Source organism: Anopheles stephensi, chromosome 2 (assembly GCF_013141755.1).
Source record: "Anopheles stephensi strain Indian chromosome 2, UCI_ANSTEP_V1.0, whole genome shotgun sequence".
Lineage (NCBI taxonomy): Eukaryota > Metazoa > Arthropoda > Insecta > Diptera > Culicidae > Anopheles > Anopheles stephensi.
This window is the reverse complement of record NC_050202.1, coordinates 81,842,605-81,865,521: the sequence shown is the minus strand read 5'-3', so window position 1 is coordinate 81,865,521 and position 22,917 is coordinate 81,842,605. Positions and strand designations below refer to the sequence as shown.

General features: G+C 46.4%; 1 protein-coding gene across 14 annotated transcripts in view; it reads right to left on the bottom strand.

The window, feature by feature from the left end:
- Positions 1-22,917, bottom strand: part of LOC118505613 (myotubularin-related protein 4) — a 34,030-nt gene that overhangs the window by 10,796 nt on the left and 317 nt on the right. For 4 of the 14 annotated variants that reach the window (XM_036041658.1, XM_036041670.1, XM_036041672.1 and 1 more), the window contains exons 1-2: positions 6,286-6,426; positions 63-186 (exon numbers count right to left, since the gene is read on the bottom strand). In XM_036041658.1, the coding sequence (XP_035897551.1) occupies positions 63-186; positions 6,286-6,411 (250 nt within the window). In that variant the 5' untranslated portion in view covers positions 6,412-6,426. Of the gene's footprint in view, positions 1-62; positions 187-961; positions 985-1,200; positions 1,572-6,285; positions 6,427-17,250; positions 17,742-22,634; positions 22,880-22,917 lie in introns of those variants that run through there. The other 10 variants (XM_036041661.1, XM_036041664.1, XM_036041665.1 and 7 more) reach the window with 8 other exon arrangements.

Here is a 22,917-nt window from a genome sequence, read left to right as displayed (position 1 = left end):
GAGTACGGCGGTTAGAAGACATGCCCTTCGATCAAAGGGAATGCCCTCCTCCCTATACTTACGCTCAGTGAATCGTACGGTGAGCTTATCTTCCTCCTTCTCGAGGATCGGTTTGGGAAAAAGCTCGGCCGCCTTCACCATGCACATCGACGATTGCGGCGAACCGTCGCCCGAACCCTCCATGATCTGTGAACGACAAGACGAAACGATACATTGTAGGTGCTGGGTCATATGATTTAGCAGCTCCCTTTCCCCCCCCCCCCCCCCCCCCCCCCCCATTAGAGTGTGATGGCCGGTCCATATAACTTAAGCTTATCTTCAACAGCCCGGCTGTTACTAACGCCAATCAAACACCCATTTAGCATCTCATGGCAGCTTCATAAAATTGCATTACAATGTCCGCCAACGGATGGAGGCTAGTACCCCCCATCAAGGAAAAGGTCGATGCAACGGAGTGCGCTCGATAGCCAATTGGGGGGGCGGGGGTCGGTAGAACAAATGGACCATCCAGTGCGTAACATCCTCCACAGGAACGTGTTCTCGTGTATGGTGCGAACTGATGCTGACCGCTCGCCCGTTATCAGCGCCTATCAACCGATCAGCTGGTTGGGTAAACACGCATAACACCCCGGGCTGAGTGCTCCAGATGTGGAACAACGCACAGCCCCAAGCTACGGGTGTGTGTGTATGGAAAGTTTTCCATCCCAGGGTTTGTTTGCCGTTCTGCATCTTTGCGTGCAGCAAATTAACGATGGTGCGTCCGAAGGTGGCGTGAACAGATAATCACGCCTTGTAAAACAATCTTGCAGAGCGCTGGTTTTGCACTGACCTACGGTCAACCAGATGTGGCGTCGAGGGTCCCTGTTTCGAAAGGGGTTTGCGTACAACAGATAGGACACACATCTGCGGTGCGGAAAGACAGAACCACCAACTGCTATGTGACACCGGCCTCAGAACTCACATGACTCGCTCTAGCAGCAGTTCCATACTTCTGTCGGATAGACTAGAAAGGAAACCTCACATGTCACAGTTGGGGCAGTTCTCCCCAACCAAGGAAATCGTTTCGAATTGGGACAATAGGCACAACAATGGCCGTGACCCGCTACACGTTTTTTTTATCCTTCGGAGCGATCCTTTCTAAAACAAACAACGGAGCGATTTAGTGAAAACGGGGGGGAATGACAGTTGAAAGATAATTACTTTTCTAACACCTCCATGTAGATTTGGACTCTGTTGATTATTGAACAGCAGGAACTTTAGACCCATTATTCTAGATTATTCTGCTGACGTTTGGGGCCTGTCCTCACGACAAAAAACAAAAAAACAAAACTGCGCTCTCTTCACGTTGGGATCCTTATCACGTTTGACGATTTGGTGTGTCCTGTGCGTATGATGCTCCACACCAGAATGTTCTAGCGCGATAATACTGCCAGCTTTTTTTTTGCGCTACAGTTCCACACAGCCTTTTTCCGCACAGTTCCGTGCAGATTTCACAGCAGAGTACTTATGAATGAATTCGACTTGTTGCGCGATCTTCAGGCGAGGTACACTCGCTTCAGAGGCTGACTACCGTTTGCGTGCCGGACACCATGATGCTCGGGGTAAAATATGATGCGGCGCGCGATCACCGCCGCGGAACAGCTGTGCGAGATGAGAGCGAGTGAGAGCGACCCTCTACTATTTACATGCCCACACATTCATAATCACCCAGGCACACACCACAACAAAAGGCCAGCCCTGACGGAGGATGGCAGAATGGGAGTGGAAGGTTCTCATCTCTCATCGCTGCTGATTAGAATGGTGACACCCGTCTTCTTCTCGCTCGCTGATGAGGTACGGTCCCGGTCTGTACAGACTGCGCCGTCCTATTTGCTCCCAGCAGGATGATGACTGATAAACTGCCGGCGAGGGCCGAAGAGGTGTAGGAACAAGCTGTTTAGAACGAGCGGTTCTAGGCTTGTGCGCGATGGTAAACGTGACCAGTTTCACATAGTCCCTAGACGTAGTTTAACTGCAGTATTTTAGGGCTAATCGTGGCCAGTATGAGAAGTTTCTGAGAAGTGTACTAACCAGACATAAAGTCCTGCTCGCATGAGTCACTATGATAAGAGTTAAGCCATCTACATCTAACCCGCTAAATCAACTTGAGATGTGTTGCAGTAAACATACAGACGATAAATTCTGACAAGTGGAACATTCCCGATCATCAGAAATCTTGTCGCCCAGAAGCGGCGTGCGGGCTTGATCAGAAGTAATCAACAGCAAGCGGGAAGTGCGTCATCATGTGTCCCCGTGGTGTGTATGTTTGGCTACGGGCAAACACGCCCAGCATCCTCCTCCCGTGCGTTCGCACAGAAGAGATAGAGGTAGTGCACGCACCTCACACAAGCCACAGGCTATTAGCTCGGTACGTACAACAATGATGCCACGTCTTCGCTCTAAAGATTAAAAGGACTAATGAGGCTGTGAGGCATTCGTGCCTCGGCGGTACGTTCCCTTCACCATCCAAAGGTACATCTCGCGCTTGATACCACACAATCGATTGATTCGACAGCAAGATTAGACCGGCACAGGCACAGGTACACAAATGGTCCGGGACAGTTTGCTTAGAAAACGTGATCAATCGCTCTAGCTCCCCGCGAGGTACACACGTGCCGAAATAAAAGGCTTATCAGGCTACAATAAAGATCAGAAACGTGCCAGGGCGTTCTACAGAGCCGTATCCTTCCTCATCATCATTGCAGGAGCAGCCTCAACAATAGATTAATCATAGACCGAGAGAGAGAGAGACTAGGTCACGTGAAGTGTTGGAATCTGTGTCCCTGCTGCTGCACCAACAATCTTAGAAGAAATACTTCCTGACATTTACAGATGGAGGGAGAGCTGGGCTGGTGCTTCCGTATTTACAACCTAGCTCCCAAGAATTTTACTTCCCAAAGCAAAACGAGCTTCACGAGCTTATCATTCTTCACCTTTTCCTCCGTCCAGGAACAGCTGGTGGTAAGCAAACACAGAAATCAGAAATACTATTCCGGTTAGTTACTACCAACTAGCTACTCGGTATTGGACTTCGCCCGTAAGCAATAGGGAAGGCCGGTTAGAACCGGTGCTTCAACGAAGCAAAAGTACGGCGTCATACGATATTGGATGCGGTTCGTGGTCTTAAATGATAGCTAGGTCTCACGGTATCTCACTTATCTTGTATCTTTTCCCTGTCCGAGAAGGAGGTGTGACCTCCGGTTGCGTGTGCAAATAAGCATCCTCTTCTGTTGTAGGGGTGTTTACCGCACCACCTTCAGATGCTGTTGATGGCGAAGAAGAAGACAGCAAAAAAAAAGGGGGTAATGTGTAGCACCTTCGCTCGGCTGAAGGTGATCCTGTCCCCGCCAAACAGACAGTACGAAGAAGAACAACGGCTGTGACTGTTGTTGTTTAGTTAGAGTTTATTAGCATCTCTGCTTATCGCATCGTGCGATTGCATGCAGCTGCACCCGGGTGAGGATGCAGAGCACTGCAGTTTACCCCATATGCAAACAAGCTTCCTCCCGTCCTTCTTCTTCCTCTTCTCCCATTCTTCCAGATGTCAAAACATGGTAGACGCGGGAGATAAAACACACGTTGTTAATCAATTTTAACCACAGCCTCCAGCACCACACATCATCGCGGTGCGGAGAGATCGACGGGGTACCGATCGATTCCCGGCACTATCGTTTGTATGCACAAAATGATGGGTTCTTATCGTTTGTTAAACGTAGTAAAAATAACCACACCCAGGGAGCCGAGCCGAGGGAATAGGGTGTTAACAGGCTGCGTGTCCACTTTCTTCTCGGTGGCCATCATAGCATTCCGGCGACTATGATTATGTTACAAGACGTCCCCGTGTGTCGCATACAGCTCGGTATGCCGGGAGTTACGTGACAAATTCCACGACCGCTTTCTTCGTTCCCCGGGAAAAGGCTAACCTTCAAAAGATCCCGAAAATCGACGCAGTGTCGGCAGTGAGACGGCAACACTGTTCCCTGTTTCCCTTCTGTCCGGCGAGTTTATTCATGTGATTCTCCCCCCTTCGGGACCGATATAGCCGGGGTGCGTGCGTGACTCGGATCACATTCCCTTACGGTCAATGTGGTCTAAGAAGCGGAAGAATGAAGTGGGAATGGAATTTTCCTCACACTAAAAAAAAAGTCCCGGATGAAGTTGTTGAAGCGCCCGGTGCTGCATTGGGGTCAACATTATCTGATCGTATCCGGATGGACAATACGCAGGCAACTAGGCACTTTTGGGAGGCATTTTTGGGGAAGATATTGAATGCAATGGCGTTGTGATTTTAGTGGGGAATTTTAGGACATCCAGTAATGCATTTGTTACTTAAACTCTAGTTGTTGTCTTCGTGTGGGTCCTTAGGACTCATCAAATCGCCTATCTGAGCTGTACCAACTTCCAATATTTTGTCTCTGCAATTTGCTGAACCAACAGTAAGGCAATGTGACATAAAATGTGACACCAGGGTCCTAACCTCTTCCAAACCGTCACCCCGTACTATCTATCCAGCTACGACAAGGACTATCTATCCAGCTACGGGCGAATACAAATCACAGAAATCCAGAAATGGTGCGCAGTGACCTTTCGAGGTTGCAGTGCCATAAAGAAGAAGAAGAAGAAATGATCTCAAATAGAATCACACCAACAAGCCTAAACCAAGCCATTGAAAGCCTTGTAGTGAGCAACAGATTAAAAATCACTTAACTGGCGCCCTCCTGGTTGTACTTGGACCATCCAAACCAACTATGATACACACATCATTAGTACGACCCATCATCACACCCAGAAAACCCGGTTCCAAATCGGCGTCATTCGGCCCCAATTACTTGCAATTCTCTAATTACCAACTTTGACAACTCCAGAGCACCACCACACAACAGCGAAGCGACGGTTGCATTAGACCATTCAGACATGTCGCCAACTTTCTCTGGTGGAAGATCAAGGACGTCCTCCGTCCGTGTAGGACAAGCAGATGATGCGCAATTTCTTGCACGGCTTGTAATGTTTTGGTTTTTTGTTTTCGGTGTGCGTTTGCGCCGAAACAGAATCCCCGGAGCTCTCTCTCTCTCTCTCTGGGGAGGGACACTAACCATGAGCGGTTGAGGTATCGTTATCAGAGTCATTTGGTGGAGGCGACAAATTTATAGCGATGCATGATAACACAGCTGTATGTTGTGGTGAGCGAGTTGATAACGCGCGGTTATTGGTGGTGAGCAAGCAATTAGGTTTTGTTTTGGTTCTGGCCCCCGAAGAGCACCCAATCCTTTTCGCAAGACGAAAAGTGCATGGTTGGGGGGGGGGGGGGACGTTTTGGTGTATTTGTGAAACACAAAACATTAGGACGTCACTAACTGATAAGAGGAAACTCGCAGGAAATGCATTACCAGACAACTCTTCTTGCCTGTCACGAGACTCGAAAAACCCCGGACAGGCGCCAGATTAAGCGTTTGCTAATCGCTTCCAGGACAAAAACGGATTAGTGGTGAGTAGTTGTTGTTGGATGTCTTTAGATTGTAAAGCCGAACTCGAGGCTTCAGGAAATGGCGAAACGAAACAGTCACAGACCGACGGATTTTAATTTCGTGCTTGATTGCCTTTGATATTACAGTGCGCACACGTGAGGTTCACCGATCGAGGAAACATACCAGCGTTATCCATTTGCTTAGAATATTCACATTCCACATGTTGGACAGACAGCTTTTATTCACATTCCTTCAGAAGCACAGAGCGCAACCCCGTCAAACACACTCAACGCCCCAGCGAAGACTGTTGGTGGAAAAGACTTTTAAGACAAAGGTCCCTTTCCCAGCTGAAGCAAGATTAGTTAGCCGAATTGAACCACCCGGAGACTCAAAGCACCAAAGGTGGTGAGACCGAAACAGATGTGCCACAAAAACCTATCGCCACCCATTCTTATCGCAAAGAAATACCTCATTTTTTAAGCTCCTCTACCTATCACAAATCCTGTCGGACCATTTCGGTTGCATGGGGTGAGACTTCACCCGCCTTACCTTGGGTGCGGGGATGCATGTGCAGTTGCATTTCTTGCAATCGCTTATCTATCTCCCACTGCCCGCAGCGCACAGGGGTTAATCAATTTATTTATGTCAAATCGTTTATCAGTACACGACCAAACTCCCTCGAAGCAAATCCGAAGCCGAAGTGGTAGAGTTGTAAATAAATGGGTTTCGAAATTAGGAACACGCGGGGGGTTGTCCAAAGGGGCCAAAGCAGATCCATTACCTCATCGTTTGCTTGATAAGTTGGGGTTTGGTCCCAGGATTGGTTAAACTGCATCAGATCCCATTCCTCATCAAACTCTTGCTCAGCTTGCCGGCAGCTGGAGGATGAATTCGTACGAACAATCATCACTTCTTGGGTACTGTACGACGTAAATGGGGTTTCGTAACCACCATTCAACTAAAATTTAACGTGCTCCACTCATTCAACACACACACACAAAATGAAGTCTGTTCAGCTTCGAAAACTCTCAGTGACTTCCTTTCACCAAGGCACTGATCGTGATCGTGACACGTCACGACGAATTAGCACGAATCTTAACTTTCTTTTCGCTTTTACTTAAACTTTTAAGCAACTCCACTGCAAAACTGCAACACTGCACGCACGCAAGTCTCGAAAAAGGCACGCCGAATTGAGCACACGTGGACAAACACTGCGCTGCGCGAAACACTGCAAGCGGCGAGATCGACACCCGGCAATAATATCCGCGGAACCAGAGAAACCGCCGTTCACCCAAACAAATACCAAGACCAAGTCATCTCGGTCTCCGTTCGCCGGCGACCAAAACCGACCGAAGAGACCCAACCAATGCCAGTGGACACTGGGTGATCTTGGCGGGTGACAGATGGTGGCTAGAGAGAGACCCCTTCCGCGCACGTACACGATCGAACCGTATGTGTGTGTGTTGTTACGCGCAGCAGACTGCCTCACATGTTCACGCGGTGCACGGCCTTGCGACACCGGTCTTGATGACCGGGCACGATCGCGCGGTGCAAGATCTCGCGCGCACCTCCACCAGAAGAAGCAGGAAAGGCTGGGACATCGGGGGGGTGGGCACATCGGACGGACCCATGTTTGGTCACGGCCGTACGTTTCCCCGGGGCCACCTATCGATGTCTGTGTGTGTGTGTGTCTCCTCCATTCATAGGTAGCGCCAACACCAACACACGACAAGCCCGAACCGAAGTATGGGTGCGAAAGGCAAACCAGCGTTTCGGGAGGAAAGTTGGCAAACGCACCACACACCTCGCGGAACTCAACGCGGACGTGGAGTGCAGAAAAATTGGATCGTGGCGGGTCGATGATCTGTTCCGTTTTGCAGACATTCCTAACGTACATCGACGCTGGACGGGGAAGGTTGGCCCACACTTCCTTTCGGCCCGTGAATGGCGAGAGTTGAAGCTGGAGCAACGCACAAGATCCACCAGAAGAGATGATTGGCTTTCTCGAGCTTGGCGAGCCTGCACCAAACTGAAGATACCACACATTCCAGTTTCTGTAGCACCGCTACGATTAATCACCCGTGACCGCGACCAGGGCGGCAGTGGGGGTAGTGGGGTTGGAAGATGAGGAAGAAGTTTGCCGGCGCACTGGGCAAGTTCCGTTGGAAAGTTTCCACACCCGGGCAGCCGTGTTCGCTGTGCAGTCTTATCTAATAATCACGTTTCTAGCGGAGCAATGCAGCAACCCAGAATATCTCATGATCTGCTAATAGATTTAGCGTAACGTGAAATTAATTTGAGGAAATGTTGTATAGCTGATGTGGGAAACGTATTTTGAATCGTGTTAGATCATTTCTACCTCTTCTGGAGAAGAAGAGGCCATCGAGAGGTCTTGGACTATCGTTTCTGGTTTCTTTGGTTTGATTTTACCCGTAGCGATCCACCGGGCGATCCGGTTGCCGAGGCGATAACGGCGCCGGTCTTCGCACGGCAGACGACCGGGGTTCAAATCCGATCGAGACCGCCTCCCCGTAGGTGGTAGGGCTGACTACTTTACTACGGGCGAACACAAGTCACAGAAAGCCAGAAATGGCAGGACGCGAGACCTCTCGAGGTTGTAGTGCCAAGAAAGAAGCAGAAGGATAGTCATTCCTACAGAAGAAACTCTGGAGAGGGGCTACTGATCAGTACTGTCGAAGTATCACTTCACAATGTTGAAATATAACTTGACAAAACCGAAATTCATACCCACGGAAACGAAAAATCAGACATGAAAACTGCTGATGACATTTAAAAATAATCCATCAACACCCCCCTTAAAATAAGTTAAGATTCGTTCCAACAAATCATTCTGCTGATGAGGGCTTAATGGATTATGTTGTTGATGCCTCCCTTACCGAACCACACAAGCTTGCGGTTGCTGACTATTGTGCCACCACATCAAATGGTGAAGGGCTATAGCAAGCCTTGCAAGTGATATGAAAAATTTACTTTTAATAAGAAAAACAAGTCGCTATTTTGAGGCACAAACACACAATTACTGTCAATCAACGTTACGAAAAACATAAACATCGTGCCCAACCCTTCTTCTTGTTGACCGTTCGTTTGCGTGCCCGGTTGCTGTGTTGGCGGAATAGTTTAACGTTCTTCTTCTTCTATTTTTTTTCGTGCGAATTTCGCAAAACCCCATGAGACACCATCCACCAGCAGACATTAATGCCAGTTAATCAACCTATGCAGGTCAACGGTTGCCGCTTACAAACAAAGCAAGTAGCGAGTGGGTGATGCGCACCACCACCACCCCGCCCGCAACAATTAAAACAAAACTCGCGAAAAACATTCCCTTCGGCAGGTTCAAACGAGCACGCAAGGGCGAGTCCGTGTGTGCCCTTTGTGCCGCCCGGTGCACGGGTTGGTGTGAGAGTTGCAGAAATAAAATTCGAAAATCAAATCAAGAAAGGGATCACGCACAACCGGACTGGGGAGGAGCGTCTACAGAATAATGCACTAACAAAAGCGATTACGATGCACCCCGCAAAGCATGCACACACACAGACAAATAAATGCATTCGAAACGCATCTCACGATAACGAAAAGCAGACCGCGTGCGTGCGGTGGTTTGCCTTTCGTTGCAAATGCCACACACTGCCAGTGCAGTTGTTGAAGAAAGATCGTCGATAACGAAACCAACCGCACCGAAAAGAAAGCAATGTCGTTCGTTGAATAAAAGCAATTGCACGTCTTCGGCACGAAAAATATTGCACTCGTCATAAAAGCAAATGCACATCGATCCGTGTACGTGATTGAAATGAAACGCAGCAAAAGACCGTTGGTTTGTTAGTCCAAAAAAAATAATTCGTCGAGCTTTGCTGTGTGTTTAATAGGATGTTCACATATCAATCGACGTTCAGGGGCCGACTCTGTCAGGTACAAGAAGCACGCAGAGACTGCAACGAGCAGCGCAACAACAGCAACGCAAACGAACGCATTGCAGATATCGTCTTCGTCGCCTTCGTCATCAAACGATCACTACGAACGAAGGTGCCTGCCGCAGGGAAGTGTGTCCGGAGATGCCTCCGCAAGAGCGCGACAGACTTTCACTGTGTTCACGCGGTCGGTTCACAAATATTTTCTTCTGGCAGCATTAGCATGGGCTAAGAAAATGCTGCAAGTAAAAGCAAATCGCTGCATCGAGACGGTTTTCTTCCGTCTCCGTCTCGGCCTCGGAGAACCGGGGGCTGGGACACCACAGAGACATTCATTCATAAAAGTTGATTCACCGGTTGCCGGGCGGAATGGAATGTGCAGTGAAAAGTTCCAGAGAAAGAGAAAGGACCAACAACATAGCCACGTTTCAATGAATTCCGGGTTGGGGTTGAACACCGAAAGGGTTCAAACGGTTTTCAGTGCTAGAAACTGTCTGTTGTTGGAGAAACGAGCGGAATTCCGAGATAAAACAGTTTAACCCTTTTCTTCATTGAGATCCACATTTAATGAGATATTTTTGGGTAAAAGACTCGAGAAGGCCCCCCCTAGAATCTTTTGTGTGCAGCACTGTGGCCTGTCATTTTTGTTGTACGGTGGGATTTCTATATGGTCAAAACCCATTTGATGTAAACATTGTGCATTGTTCCTTAATACTGTTAATAGACAGCGAGTAAAACTTGATACAATACATTGTAACAAGTGGTTTGAGATTATGATATTCTTATGTTTCCTCCTTTGCTGAATATCAATGCAAGGTAACAAGTATTCATCGAATTACTGTTCCGTTACCGTCCGAGAACGCCGTGCATGTTTTAGGCCCGATTGTTCACCCCTTGTGCGACTGAAAACTAGTACGAAGCCCTGTAACCCAAAATGAATGGTATGGTTAGCGGAGAGGGGATTTTAATCAAATAATAACAATATTTTATTCGACTTTCATCAACCAATTTTGACCACACTGAAAGCACACTGAAAGCTCACTGTGAAGCTCTCGCAACGTGTACTGCGGATTGCATATCTTTAGGCGTAAATCCTACAGCGCCTAACAAGTTTTGTCAGGGGGGGGCCTTCTCGAGTCTTTTACCTATTTTTGAATGTTTCAACAATTTTTCAGATTATTTTAATTTATATTTTAAAAATCCCCCAAATACGTCAAATAATCTTGCTATCCGTAAATCAGTAATATCGAGCGGCTCACAGTATACAACATAAAAATGCTCCCACCCCATGCTTGGTTGTACCTTATTTTATATTTAAAATTTTTGGAGTGATTATTCCATCCCAAGACAGTTATTATAATGAAATAGAAGGATTTTTCCACATTTAAACCTCCACAAGCTTATTATAAAACATTTAATCGATTACACCCAACCGACGTCAATTGAACTTACACCATCGACCAAACACATTAACTTACACCATCGACTTAGAATCCAGTTCGAACCAGACGCTGACGCTGATTTGCTGGTACTCTAATCATATTTTTGTTTCCAGTTTTATACAAACAACAAAACAATTGCGTTTACTGACTCTGGCCAGCCAACTTGACCTGGGGAACAACAACAACAACTTGCGGAACGTCATGCATATTTATTACGTTTGTGCAGTGTGCATCGTTTGCTTATCGCGCTGCCGTTAAGAAGAGCCCGCTCGAAACTAAATACTGGAGCGTGGAAAAGCTTAGCGCTGCAGAACACATTGTCAGAGATGATATTTATGCCGCCGACGACGAGCGATATGTAATCTTGCACCGAGCGATAGGATGCTCGAAAGATGGGTTGCCCTTCTTCCAAATGATTTATTTTAATCGAAAGGTACCTCCAATAAAAACTAGTTTTGCCTCCTCCATCTCCAAAGGGAAAGCACATCCCACACACACACGCTAAAAAAATGAAGGTAAATATTGGCACTTGAAAGTGGAAAAAGCCGGAAGGAAATGCTGGTGGAGAAAGTCAATTGATTTTGCTATTATGCGCCCACCATTTCTACCGTCGCTGGCGCGCTCTCATGAATAATCGATAGACGTTAGACATTAGCCGGCATTGGTCCAATTTGTGTTTTTTGCTTTCGAGTTAATACACAAAGTATTTGCCCATTTGCAGGACAGCTAATACACATGTAATTGGCGTAAAATGGTAACCTTCACACTGGGTGACTAAATCTACACACACCGCAAAAAGCAACTAATAATCAATGAACTCGAACGAGCATAGCTAAATTGGTCGTAAAGCCTTGAACAATTGGTGCTAGGAAATGGAGCCGATTCCCGGGGCTGGGTTGGCAAAAAACCGGTGCAATTGGTTCCACGACCAACGGTTCGTCAATCGAGACGACGTCGGCTACAAATTATTTATTTATTATTGCGCTTTCGTGACGGTCGCAAAAAAGCGAATGAACAACCTTGATCGAGTGCAATAGCTTATTAATCAGCATGGTGGAGGGAAAAGACCCCGTTTCCACAGCAGCTGAGGATGACTTCACACATTTCCACAGCAGGAACAAACAAAAGCATCCCCAAAGTTCCTTTGAATCGCTTTGTGGTCGGAAAAATCTAATAAATAAACAAAAACCCCATTCCGGACCAACACTTGCACAAACAAAGTTCCCGCTGAGTGTGTACGTGCGTTTGCAATAGTTCACCAGTAAATCATCTCCGGCATCCGCTTCCCACGCTTCCGGTCGAGAGGGCAGACCGACGCATGGCCGATACATTTGCCCAGCAAGTAACCTTTCCCCGGGGGTGGAGACAGTCTTGTGCCAAGAAAGCATCTTCAACGTCTTTACCAAGTTTGACGGGATGTAGTAATATGGTGACTTATGGCAAGGGGGACGACTACGGGCGAAAGTTGTTGCCGAGAACGGTGCGCAGTGTACCATGTCTGCTTCCCATGACCTAATTATTTGTTTAAAAAGCAACGATCCAAACATCCACGCGGCAATTGCGAGCACAGACGATACAGTTTGTTTGTGTTTTAATTTATCCGATGTCCGCTTTTGTTTGTATCAGTCACCTTTTTTGACAATTATAATGGCCCAACAGGATATCAGCAAGTCGAATGGGATAGAGTTTTAATCGCAATAGCACAGCTCGACCAAATAGTAGCATCGGTAAGTAGTCGCTCAACAACAAGAACCGGTCTGGGTTCGAATCTCGACTGTGGGAACACCAACCATGAATTAAGGAGAAAACATTTCCTTCATTTTCTTATGTAGTTGCAAAAACTAGCAACAAAAGTAGCCCCCCAAACCCACCCAATCGTCTGATTTGTTGAGTTCTGTCTTGCAAAAGATGCAATAGTTGTTTGCCACTTATCAGCAGCTGGCATTTACCAATACACGTCCCCCAACACACTTTACTCTGATGTGTCGATGAACTCCCTGTGTTATAGTTACGATAAGCAAGTAGCAGAGGCAGCATTTACGATCGATCATCTCACGCCTAGTGCACGCCGCAACCGGTGCAATCCAGCTCAGCAAGCGGGCGGGGGGAGGGAGAACCGAGAGAACACCGCGAACACCCCTTCTTCCTCCTCACGTCACACAGAGATTCTCAAAGTAAACAGCTTCTCGAGGACTCCTCTCTCTCTCTCAAGTGCATAAACGATTCACGTGATGTGTACCTGCATCATCGCCATGAAAAGCTCATTTTGCAATACTTAGTTGCGATTTCAGTCTCCGATTGTGCAAATCGAGAACCGAGGGAGATGGGGATGAGATTGCAGTATTACTGCAACAAATCAGATTCTGGAGGAGGGGTGGTGAATCATCCGATGATTAGAAGCTTCAAGGGGGGACTTGGACTTGAGTTTTTAAAACTCGTTTAAATGTTCGAAGAAGTGCGTTTCTACGTAGCTACTGCTTAACTTCTAGAGAAACGAAACAAATCATGTGTTGGTTGTTGATTAACACGAAAAGGACACTGTGTCATTGAAGTCGTGATTAGGAACACTCTAATATTAAAAGGCGTTTAATAAAGCATTACGAAAAGATGCGTCCCCTCCTCCCATGCATTCAGTTTTTGGGGGGGAGGAAAAAACGGTAACTGAAGCAACGGTTTGAAAATGGAACCAGATTGAAATTCCCCAACCTTCGGAGGTGTATTAGCACCCTTCACCAAGGTAAGCTGTAAGGAAGGTCCAACGATCATAAAATGACCAACGTTACATACATTAACTATTCAACACGCAATACCTTCATTTGATAAACTACTCCGATAGTCTCTGGACCGGAGTCTAGGCGTGTGTGTGTGTGTGTGTTTGACGTTGGACGACATTGGGGCACGACATGTTTCCTTGCTCAAGTACTTCTTTCAAGAAACTGGAGCATTTATTACACGTGCTTGTAACCACCATTTAGAGTGTTGCGAAGCATAAGGCTCACAAGGTCCACTTCCTGCCTGCAGTTGCTAGGCTATAGGATGGGTAAATAAATCTCCAGACCCGGAGGGCCCACCACAAACGGTGCAACGTTCTGAGTTTACATTGGCAAGGCCGAGTGTTTTGCTTTTTTATCATAGTATTTTATTTTTTTGTAGCGGTCGAATTGAGGTCACCAGACGGAAAATAGATGCGGAGCGGACTGAAGACTCTCCCTCCCCTAATGGCTGGAAAAATTCCTTTAGCTCGAACAAAAACCAGATGGTACATAAAGACGATTCATTGTTTGTCCCTTTTTTAGAATCCGCTGCTGAGTGGCCTAATTTTCGTGCCTAAAGCCTCAAGGAAACAAGGGAAATGGATAAAAAAGCTGCCCCACAAAATAATAACCTCACTTAACATTCCATTGCTCAAATTGGGTACTTTCAACGGGACGCAGCTATGCGTTGGTGCCAGTTTCAAACACCCGTCTGCAAGACACTGCTGCATTGCGACTCAGCTCTTCTGCGAGCTGCTAATAGCTCCTACCGTCCTCAATTGACCGCGCCATCCAGCTGAACGCCTCGAGCACCTACGAAAAAGGGAGCAAACGTATTCCCAAACCAAACAAGGGCCTGGCTGCACACTCATTTCAGTAACATGCTCTGCAAGCACTCGCCTGACATCCCAATCTATTCTATAACAAACTCAACCGGACCCATATGGAATGATCTCCGGGCACGGTGTGATGAGCAGTCAGCGCCATCACCATCGAGTGATCCACGAAAAAGGATACCAGTCGGTTTGGAAAATGTAGCGAACAAAACAGAAAAACTGTCTAGACCGTCCTGTACGAATATAAGCACGAAGGGGGGAGGGACACACCGTTGTGTTGTTCGCGACCCGATACGATCAATGAAACATCAATCAATCATGTCAACGCAAGCGGGAGGCGCGCCGAGGTGGTAGTTCGGTGGCTAGTGGAAGAGGAACGCTCTACGGCCGACGGTACACTGCTGGCACTGATGGCAATCGATAAGGTGAGAAGTAAGATATGGCTTAATTACTTGTGGAACTGTGTTTGGTGGTGCTCGGTGCAAGGTTGCAGGTCTTTCGAAAGAGAATTTCAGGTTTCTTGGCTCATCTCAATCATTGGAAGGAGCAGAGGAATGGCGAAGCCATAGAGGAATGGAAATACCTGTTTGATAACATCTAAGGTCAGATAGGTAAGCTGAGGAGGGCTAAATGACCATCTAGGGAAAATATATTATTTATCTTGATATAAATCAATAGCTATATTCAAGAAGATGTGTCTTAAAATCGATGGACGGTCACTATGTGCCGTGTCTTCAAAGTAGCCTCGTCCAAGGGGGCCTCGATATCTAAAAAGCATCGAAAAAGGGGATTCGTCAAAGAAGAATCACTCATTGAGCATCTTTTAAGGTGTGACTCCATCAAAGAAGCCTCTTCCGAGGGGTCTCGTCCAAGGGGCTTCGCCAAGAGACCTTGTCCAAGAGACCTCGTCTAAGGGCCTCGTCCAAGGGGCTTCGCCCAAGGGGCTTCTTCCAAGGGGCCTCGACCAAAGAAAGGTCGTCCAAAGGAAGCTCGTCTAAGGGGCCTCGTCCAAGGGGTCTCGTCCAAGGGGCTTCGTCCAAGGGGCGTCGTCCAAGAGGCATCGTCCAAGAGGCCTCGTCGAAGGGGCCTCGTCCAAGGGGCCTCGTCCAAGGGGCCTCGTCCAAGGGGCCTCATCCATGCGGCCTCGTCCTATGGGCTTCGTCCAAGGGGCCTCGTCCAAGGGACCTCGTCCAAGAGACCTCGTCCAAGGGGCTTCGTCCAAGGGACCTCGTCCTAGGGGCCTCGTCCATGCGGCCTCGTCCAAGGGGCTTCCTCCAAGGGGCCTCGTCCAAGGGACCTCGTCCAAGGGGCCTTGTCCAAGGGGCCTCGTCCAAGGGACCTCGTCGAAGGGACCTCATCCAAGGGTACAAGAGGCCTTATCCAAGGGGCATCGTCCAAGGAACCTCGTCCAAGGGGCCTCGTCTAAGAGGTCTCGTCTAAAGGACCTTGTCTAAAAGACCTCGTCTAAGAGTCCTTGTCTAAGATGACTTGTATAAGGGATCTAGCGAAAAGAGCCTCGCATAAGGGGTCTCGGCAAAGGGATCTTATTGAAGAGGTGTCTTCAAAGGCTGGTGGGAAAGCTTATTTTTTAATCACTTAGGGTAAAAAGAGCTCTCCACAAATAAGATGCAACCTAATTGCCTTAGTACAATCGATTAATCGGAATTTTCCACACCTCAGAATGGTTTACCCCTAGGTTATACTACCTACGTGCTGGATATTTCATCAGCAAACAATCATTTTCCACTAATCGATCCTGCAGTCACTGGAGGGGGTTGCCCAAAAACAACAAAACCCCCAACACGTGATGGCGACATTCGAGACACGTTTATTGATCATCCACCTCTTTTCCACCCTAATAAACTCCTGCTCTATGCAATCGAACAGTGAACCCTCCTCCTTTGAAGCATCCGCCGGCAAACCGTCCCACAAAACGGTGGCCTTGGTTTGGAAGGGATTTGACGGATACCCAACGACAGCATCAACAAAAAAATGGCACATCAAACCACGTTGCGTGACGAGTGCCTTTTATTCTGTGCGGTTGTGCGGATTTGCTACTTTTTTTGGCAAGATTTTTCGCTCATTTGCCACGAGTTGTGCAAAAATGTATCACCCAAATCTAGTACGATTTGTGCGAATCGCTGCTTCCAGATCACTGTTTTTTGAAGTAAAACAAAAGAAAAAAAGGGCGCTAATAATGTTCTTTCCCGGAACTCATTTAAAAGTATACGAGAGCCCGTCACGACTTGCAATTTTTATTCTTCATTTTTCGCCAAAGCTAATTCTCAGCTCTCTGGTAAACTGTGGAGAACATCGATGTTTCGTTGCGCTTGGAAGTTTGATTCAATTTCTGGCTAAATGATGAGGAGGCCGGTTCACTCCACATGGCCGGGAGGTGAGGCCACGCAGCCCCGCGGGAAAAAAGAATGCTTCGTTAATTGGTTGATTCGATTTTAATCGTTGTTCCCTGCATCTCTCTCTCTCTAGAGATTCTCGGTACTACTCGCCGTTGTTTCGCGCTAATTATAAGCCGGCGCCGGCAGAAACATGCCTGATGTCTGATTTTCCGCTTTTGCAAACGTTTCCGCTCCCAGTTTTGGTGGAGTGAATTTTCCGAAAAACAATACAATTATTGCTTATCATCGAGGAAATGTGTGTGTCCGGCAGATTAATTGGCCACGCTTACGCCTGCTAAGCGAACGAGCATTTTAAATTAATTTTATGCCAACCTAACATAATAGCTTATTTGTTCCCTTGCTTCGCCCATCCCCCCCCCCCCTCCCACTTACCTTTTCTTCGGTCGGTCTATAATCCTCTGTGGCAAAGTTTCAACGTACTGCAGCAGCTAAAATTTGCCAACAATAATCCTTTGAGCATCGCTCGGCAATGGATGATGGTGATGATGCCCGCGGGTGAGTTTGCTCAGAGGCTCTATCCGAACGCATGCACTGCAGCCATCCGAAAGGCTCGTAGGAATGGGCTTTAAGCCCTCACACAAAAACGTACTTACAACAACACACCACCAACCACAATGTAGAATGCTCTCCACCAACAAATTTACAATGATTTTTTTATAACGATGTCGGTATAATATTAACTTAAATTCACAGTTTTTCACAGTTTTTCATATGCTTTTCTTCACTTAGATCACACTCCACACACGCTTGTTTCAGCAATGTTTTCACTGCTTTTTAACTTCACCAAGATTGCTGTATTTTTTGTTAACTCACAAGGACTGCGGACACACTGTATAAAATAAAATTTATGTTATGTTACGCCACTCAAACAACAAACAATAAGCGCTACGGGTTATTCACTCTTTTTTTAAATTACTCAAGACCAGCTTATTACTCAAAAGACGCACACACCGACTCTTTATCACTTGCATCATCACCGGAAAAGCAGGAAAAGGATACGGTCGTGACTGCACTTTTTGGTGACAGCCAATGCACACGGCGGTCGAATGCTTGACATTTGTCATTCCACACGTGACAGCTCTAAAGGACAACTGCAGTGATCCGATTTCGAAATGTTCACAGAAGTATCCCCACGGAACAGTCAAGGAAATCACGGTGGGCCGAGAGAATTAGCTTCTGTTGGAGGAAAATTCGGGAAAATGGCTAATGGATGGAGTTCCACGGACAGAATGCTCCATGTGACGTAATAAAAGAGACGACCAAAAAAGCTATTAAAAATAGGACAAAATTCCATATTTTCTTACTTCACAATTAACTTTCCTTTTTAGGAAGGAAACTGATCGCTATTTCCCTATTTTTTTCGTTGAAGAAACTCTAGAAGAAAATGGAAAATTGCAACAGATAACTACGCGCTCGTTCGCTCGTTCGCTCGTTCGCATGTGTTAGTAGAAGGTGCATATCAGCTGGACACGACGTGATGCACACCACGATGGAGTAACCGGAAAACGAACGTGTAGGAAAATTCGACCACCCACACAAGCGCAACACCAAAAACCGTCTACGTGGGAACTGCGCGGAAAAAAATGGGCAAACGAACACCACCTACGCATTTTATGGGGGGGAAGGGGTGGAAGGAAAAATATAACAAAAGCGAAAGCCACACGCTCGTTCTTAAAATCCATCAGCATGTTTTCCACCCAACAAAGAGAGACTCGCCGCACACTATCCCTTGGGTGGGCTGGCCGGCCTCGTTGCTCTCAATGACGAATCAAAGACAAAGAGACACACACCAACCAGCAATCGATTTTTTATTTATTTCAACTAGAACATACTAATCGTTTTGCTGCCTCTGGGTGAGTCTGTTTTTTCCCCCATCTGCATCTGTTAGGTGGACCGTATTTTCGCTTCACCTTGAACGGAGGAAAAAGGCCTGCACAGTTGCAGGAAATGCGGAGGACTCTTACTGCTGGAATGGTACTTCACAGCTTCACAGTGACAGCATCATGCAGCTTCTTCCCCAACAGAATGACCTCCAACTCGCAACAGATCGTGACAGTGTCATGTGGGCACGGTGTGGTGTCCTTAATTTCACGATCATACACACAGATGCCCAAGTCTTGGGGAACCATTTTGTGCAACTTATGGCCGCGTTATATTGCATTCGGTGTTATATAACAAGCTTGGTATAGTTTTTTGTATAAATTATCACACGGTGCCACTCAGTGGCTTGTTTTTAAGGTGCGAGTCTGGCATGGGTTCCATTAATTTAAATGCAATAACGACGCAATTCTGTCCAATAAAGCGACGACTAGATGTTTTCGTCCACGACACAAGTCCGGCTGAACTTTGGACGCCGGACACATCGCAAGTAGCTCGCTCGGCCAGCACAAAATCCATCAAAAAACACAACAAAAACTCGAGCGACGAGGCCTAAACAAAGCAAAGTTGTGGTTTTGCAGGGTTATCGCGAGCTTTCCCAAGACACTAGCACAAGGACCGGCACTCTTATTTTTCGAAAACGGCCAGACATTGAAACAGAACTGAAACGTAGACCAACCACAGCCTGATAGCTCTTTCCACAGTTATGACTGCAGTCGTACTGACAGTACTTATAATTATAATAAAAATTAATTTAAAACAAATAAACAAAAATTAAAATCGTTGAAAGCTTAGAAACGAGATCTTGAGTTTTTTTCCTGAGTACTGCCAACATTTTCACGCGCACCGGATAAAATCAGCTGATGGCCCGGACTTTGGCGAACCCTGCACTGGAAGAAACTCACACAAAGGCAGAGCAAGAAGTGTTAATTGTAAAATAAACATACAAAAAATCATAGAAAAGTAACAAAGTGTAAGAAAACACAACTCTTTTACACGAATAGAAAACAAAAAAAAATCTTTGTTTCATCAAAGCCACCAAAAATAAAAAATAAAGCAATATGCAGTGGAAAACAGAGAAGAATGTTAATTGTGCCTTTCTTGCTGACTTTATCACATACTCTTCTTCTCATACCATGGCAAGTATCTATCCACACACGAGTGTATGCAAAAGCCAATGTAAGTGGAAGCACGGAAAGCATCTTTTTCTACTTCATGCACTGATAATTTCCCCACAATGTAATTATCATTAAAAACATTCCCAATAGAGTAAACAAAGAAGAAAACTCTAAACATCCATGGACGACGCATTTTCTTCATTTCCTTTTCGTCAGGCATTTTCCTGTATGTGTGTGTGTGTGCGTGATTTCTTTTCGTATTTCGCTTCCGAAACAGTTTCTGTGGTTTGCTTTTCGGATTTTCTTATGGGTTTGCGTTTTGTTCGATGAAATAGCTGCTAAAACGGAAAAAAATGTTGTGATAGAAAAGTAATTAAAAGAGTCTAATTCTTGTCAGCTGTACGAGCCATGACACACAGCACACACATACACTCACACGTCAGCTTTGATAATTACAGCCGTTTGTGGTGGTATCTAGGATACAGCCACAGTCACAGTAGTCAAGGATGTAGCGATGTGAATAGGGTGGTCTACACGGTTGGCATGTATCAAGCTCTCCTAACTGACACTACCACCACCACTAACCTCGTCTTGTCTTGTCCATATACACTCCACACATAAAACAAGACACATTCAGACATTTGTTTTGCGTTGTTTTCATTGCATGCCAAGGTCGTTGCTGCTGCTGGCAAATGCATGCATGCGTATAGAGACACACAAGATAACGTTTTATGGGCATCGGAGCGTACCATATACACGCACACACTCAACACCGAACACCAGTATCGAAAGGTGTAACCATATCACTCAAGCATACGAAAATATAAAAAGATAAATCAATAGACTCGATTAAGAACGATCAAATAAACTAAAAAGATTATTCGTTTTGTTCACTATACGTAAATGAATGTGTAAAATGTACGCTTTTTTCAGTGATTTGCATCGAACGCTTCGTTTTTATCAGCGCCCTACACACTCTGCCCATACTTCTCGTGTGCAAAGGTTATCTTACTTTGTTCACCTTTCTTATTATGGGCGCCATCAAATCGTCCCCCCCCCCCCATCGTTTTCATACCAACACCCCCTACACACACACACGCACGCATACCACACAGAGTCACTCACACGTCGAAGGCGGGCTGCGAAAAAATAAACATTCAACGCGGCCTCGTCGTCGGTCGAACCAAACCAAACAAACACATACACACTCGCAAACAGGTGCACACTAAAATCAACTCCTTCACATTTTATATCAAACAGCAGACGCGCGGCGTAAATGATCTCGCGAAACACACTTTTGTACGGCTTGCTGATGATGGTTGCTTTTTTGTGTTGTTGCTGTTGCATTGCATTCAAAGTGCATATGGACGTGTGGATGTGTGTGCGTGCCATCAGGTGATGATAATAGTTTTCCAATTGTTGGATTACCGTGGAATGCTTGTTTGAAGTCACCTCTTCTTTCCACCAGATGATGATAAATCCGCCAACACACACACACACACGCACAGCACAATTCGCGTAATCATAAGGAAAACACATGGAAATTGTGGCAAAATCGACAAATAAAAAAAAACAAGCGCACACTGGTAAAGCAGGCGATGACAGCGAAACGTCAGCAATGATGAGACAGGGGAAACAAACAAAAATTCTCTATTGCTGACCTGCAGCTTTTGTGCATCTTATAATTCCCGGATACACCTCTCTTAACGAGCACACTCGAGCAATGGAAAACACGGAATTACTTTGGGACGTGGGGCGAACACAAGAGTCAATAATTTTTCCTCCTTCCCTTGGATTGGTGTTGGTGTTTTACTGCGGCGTTCTCTTTCTGTCCTACGCTTCTCTTCCACACAAGCAATGGCTACTTTTCGTTGGAAAATCTTACGCGTTCGCACGGCCGAAAAGCAATAACAGTGCGTGTTTCTGCTTTTCTTTTCGTTCGAGTTTTTCAGCTGAATAAAAGTTTCATCGTCTACCGTCCACCAACACAGCGGCGACAGCAGCAGTTGCCTGTGCCCACGTAGCTAGTGGAAGCGCTCGCGATGCTTTGGTATTGGTGGTACGTCTTCACCACCCGAGGGTGACCAATCAAAAATTGAAAACAAAGGACTCTCGATCGTTTACCAGCGCCAGAGGATAGCACGGGAAAAGCGGGTGTGAAAATCGTTGAAAAAAGTGAAGGAAATTTCATTGACACACTCACACGCACGAAAAAAAGGCTCTGAATGTTGCCACGAACTCCTTCGAAACATTTTTCGGATTTATTGCTTTATTTTCTGCTCAAAACGACCACCTTCAGGTAACCTTTTCCCGTTTTTGGTGACTTAATGGCAAGCGAGAGTGGTTAGGCGAACGTAAAACGTAAAACAGTTAATTACAATGACCCAGCACTTATTTCCTTTGAACGAATTCAGAAAAAATGCACCAAAAACACGTAATTGTAGTCACTTTTTTTGCAGCAGGAGCAGGAACAGCACACAGTGAGACACGCACACAACTTCGCACGCACTGGCTCTTTGGTGCGAGTACACACAACACAGTTCGTTCACCCAACACACAAACACACACGCTCGCGTCCACATTTGCATACGACGACGAATTTCGACCGACGGCGCCCACTAATGGTGAGCAGAATAAATACAATTCAATTAACCGCGCATGCATGTGCTGACGACGTGTGTGACAATTTTTCTTTCTTCACGGTCCGCTCGATGCACCACTAGCCGATAAAGAAAACTGAACTGTTTTCCCCAATATCACCTCCAGGTACCAGACGAAAAACTACATCACGCAAAGAAACGAACATTTGACTTTCCACCAAGGGGCAACCTCCGAAATGGGCGAACAGTCTAGCACTGACAGCCCTCTTTTCTTGCACCCCGTTAGAGTGAGCGAGAAGGCACCACACGTCGATTTCACTGGTTGGCCTTCCGAACGGACGGTTGCACATGAATGTGTGTATAGATACGTGTTTTTCCTCTGCCGTAGCTGAAGCAGTAGATGCAGCCCGTCGTCCCGTACACGAAGTAAAATAGAAAAAAAG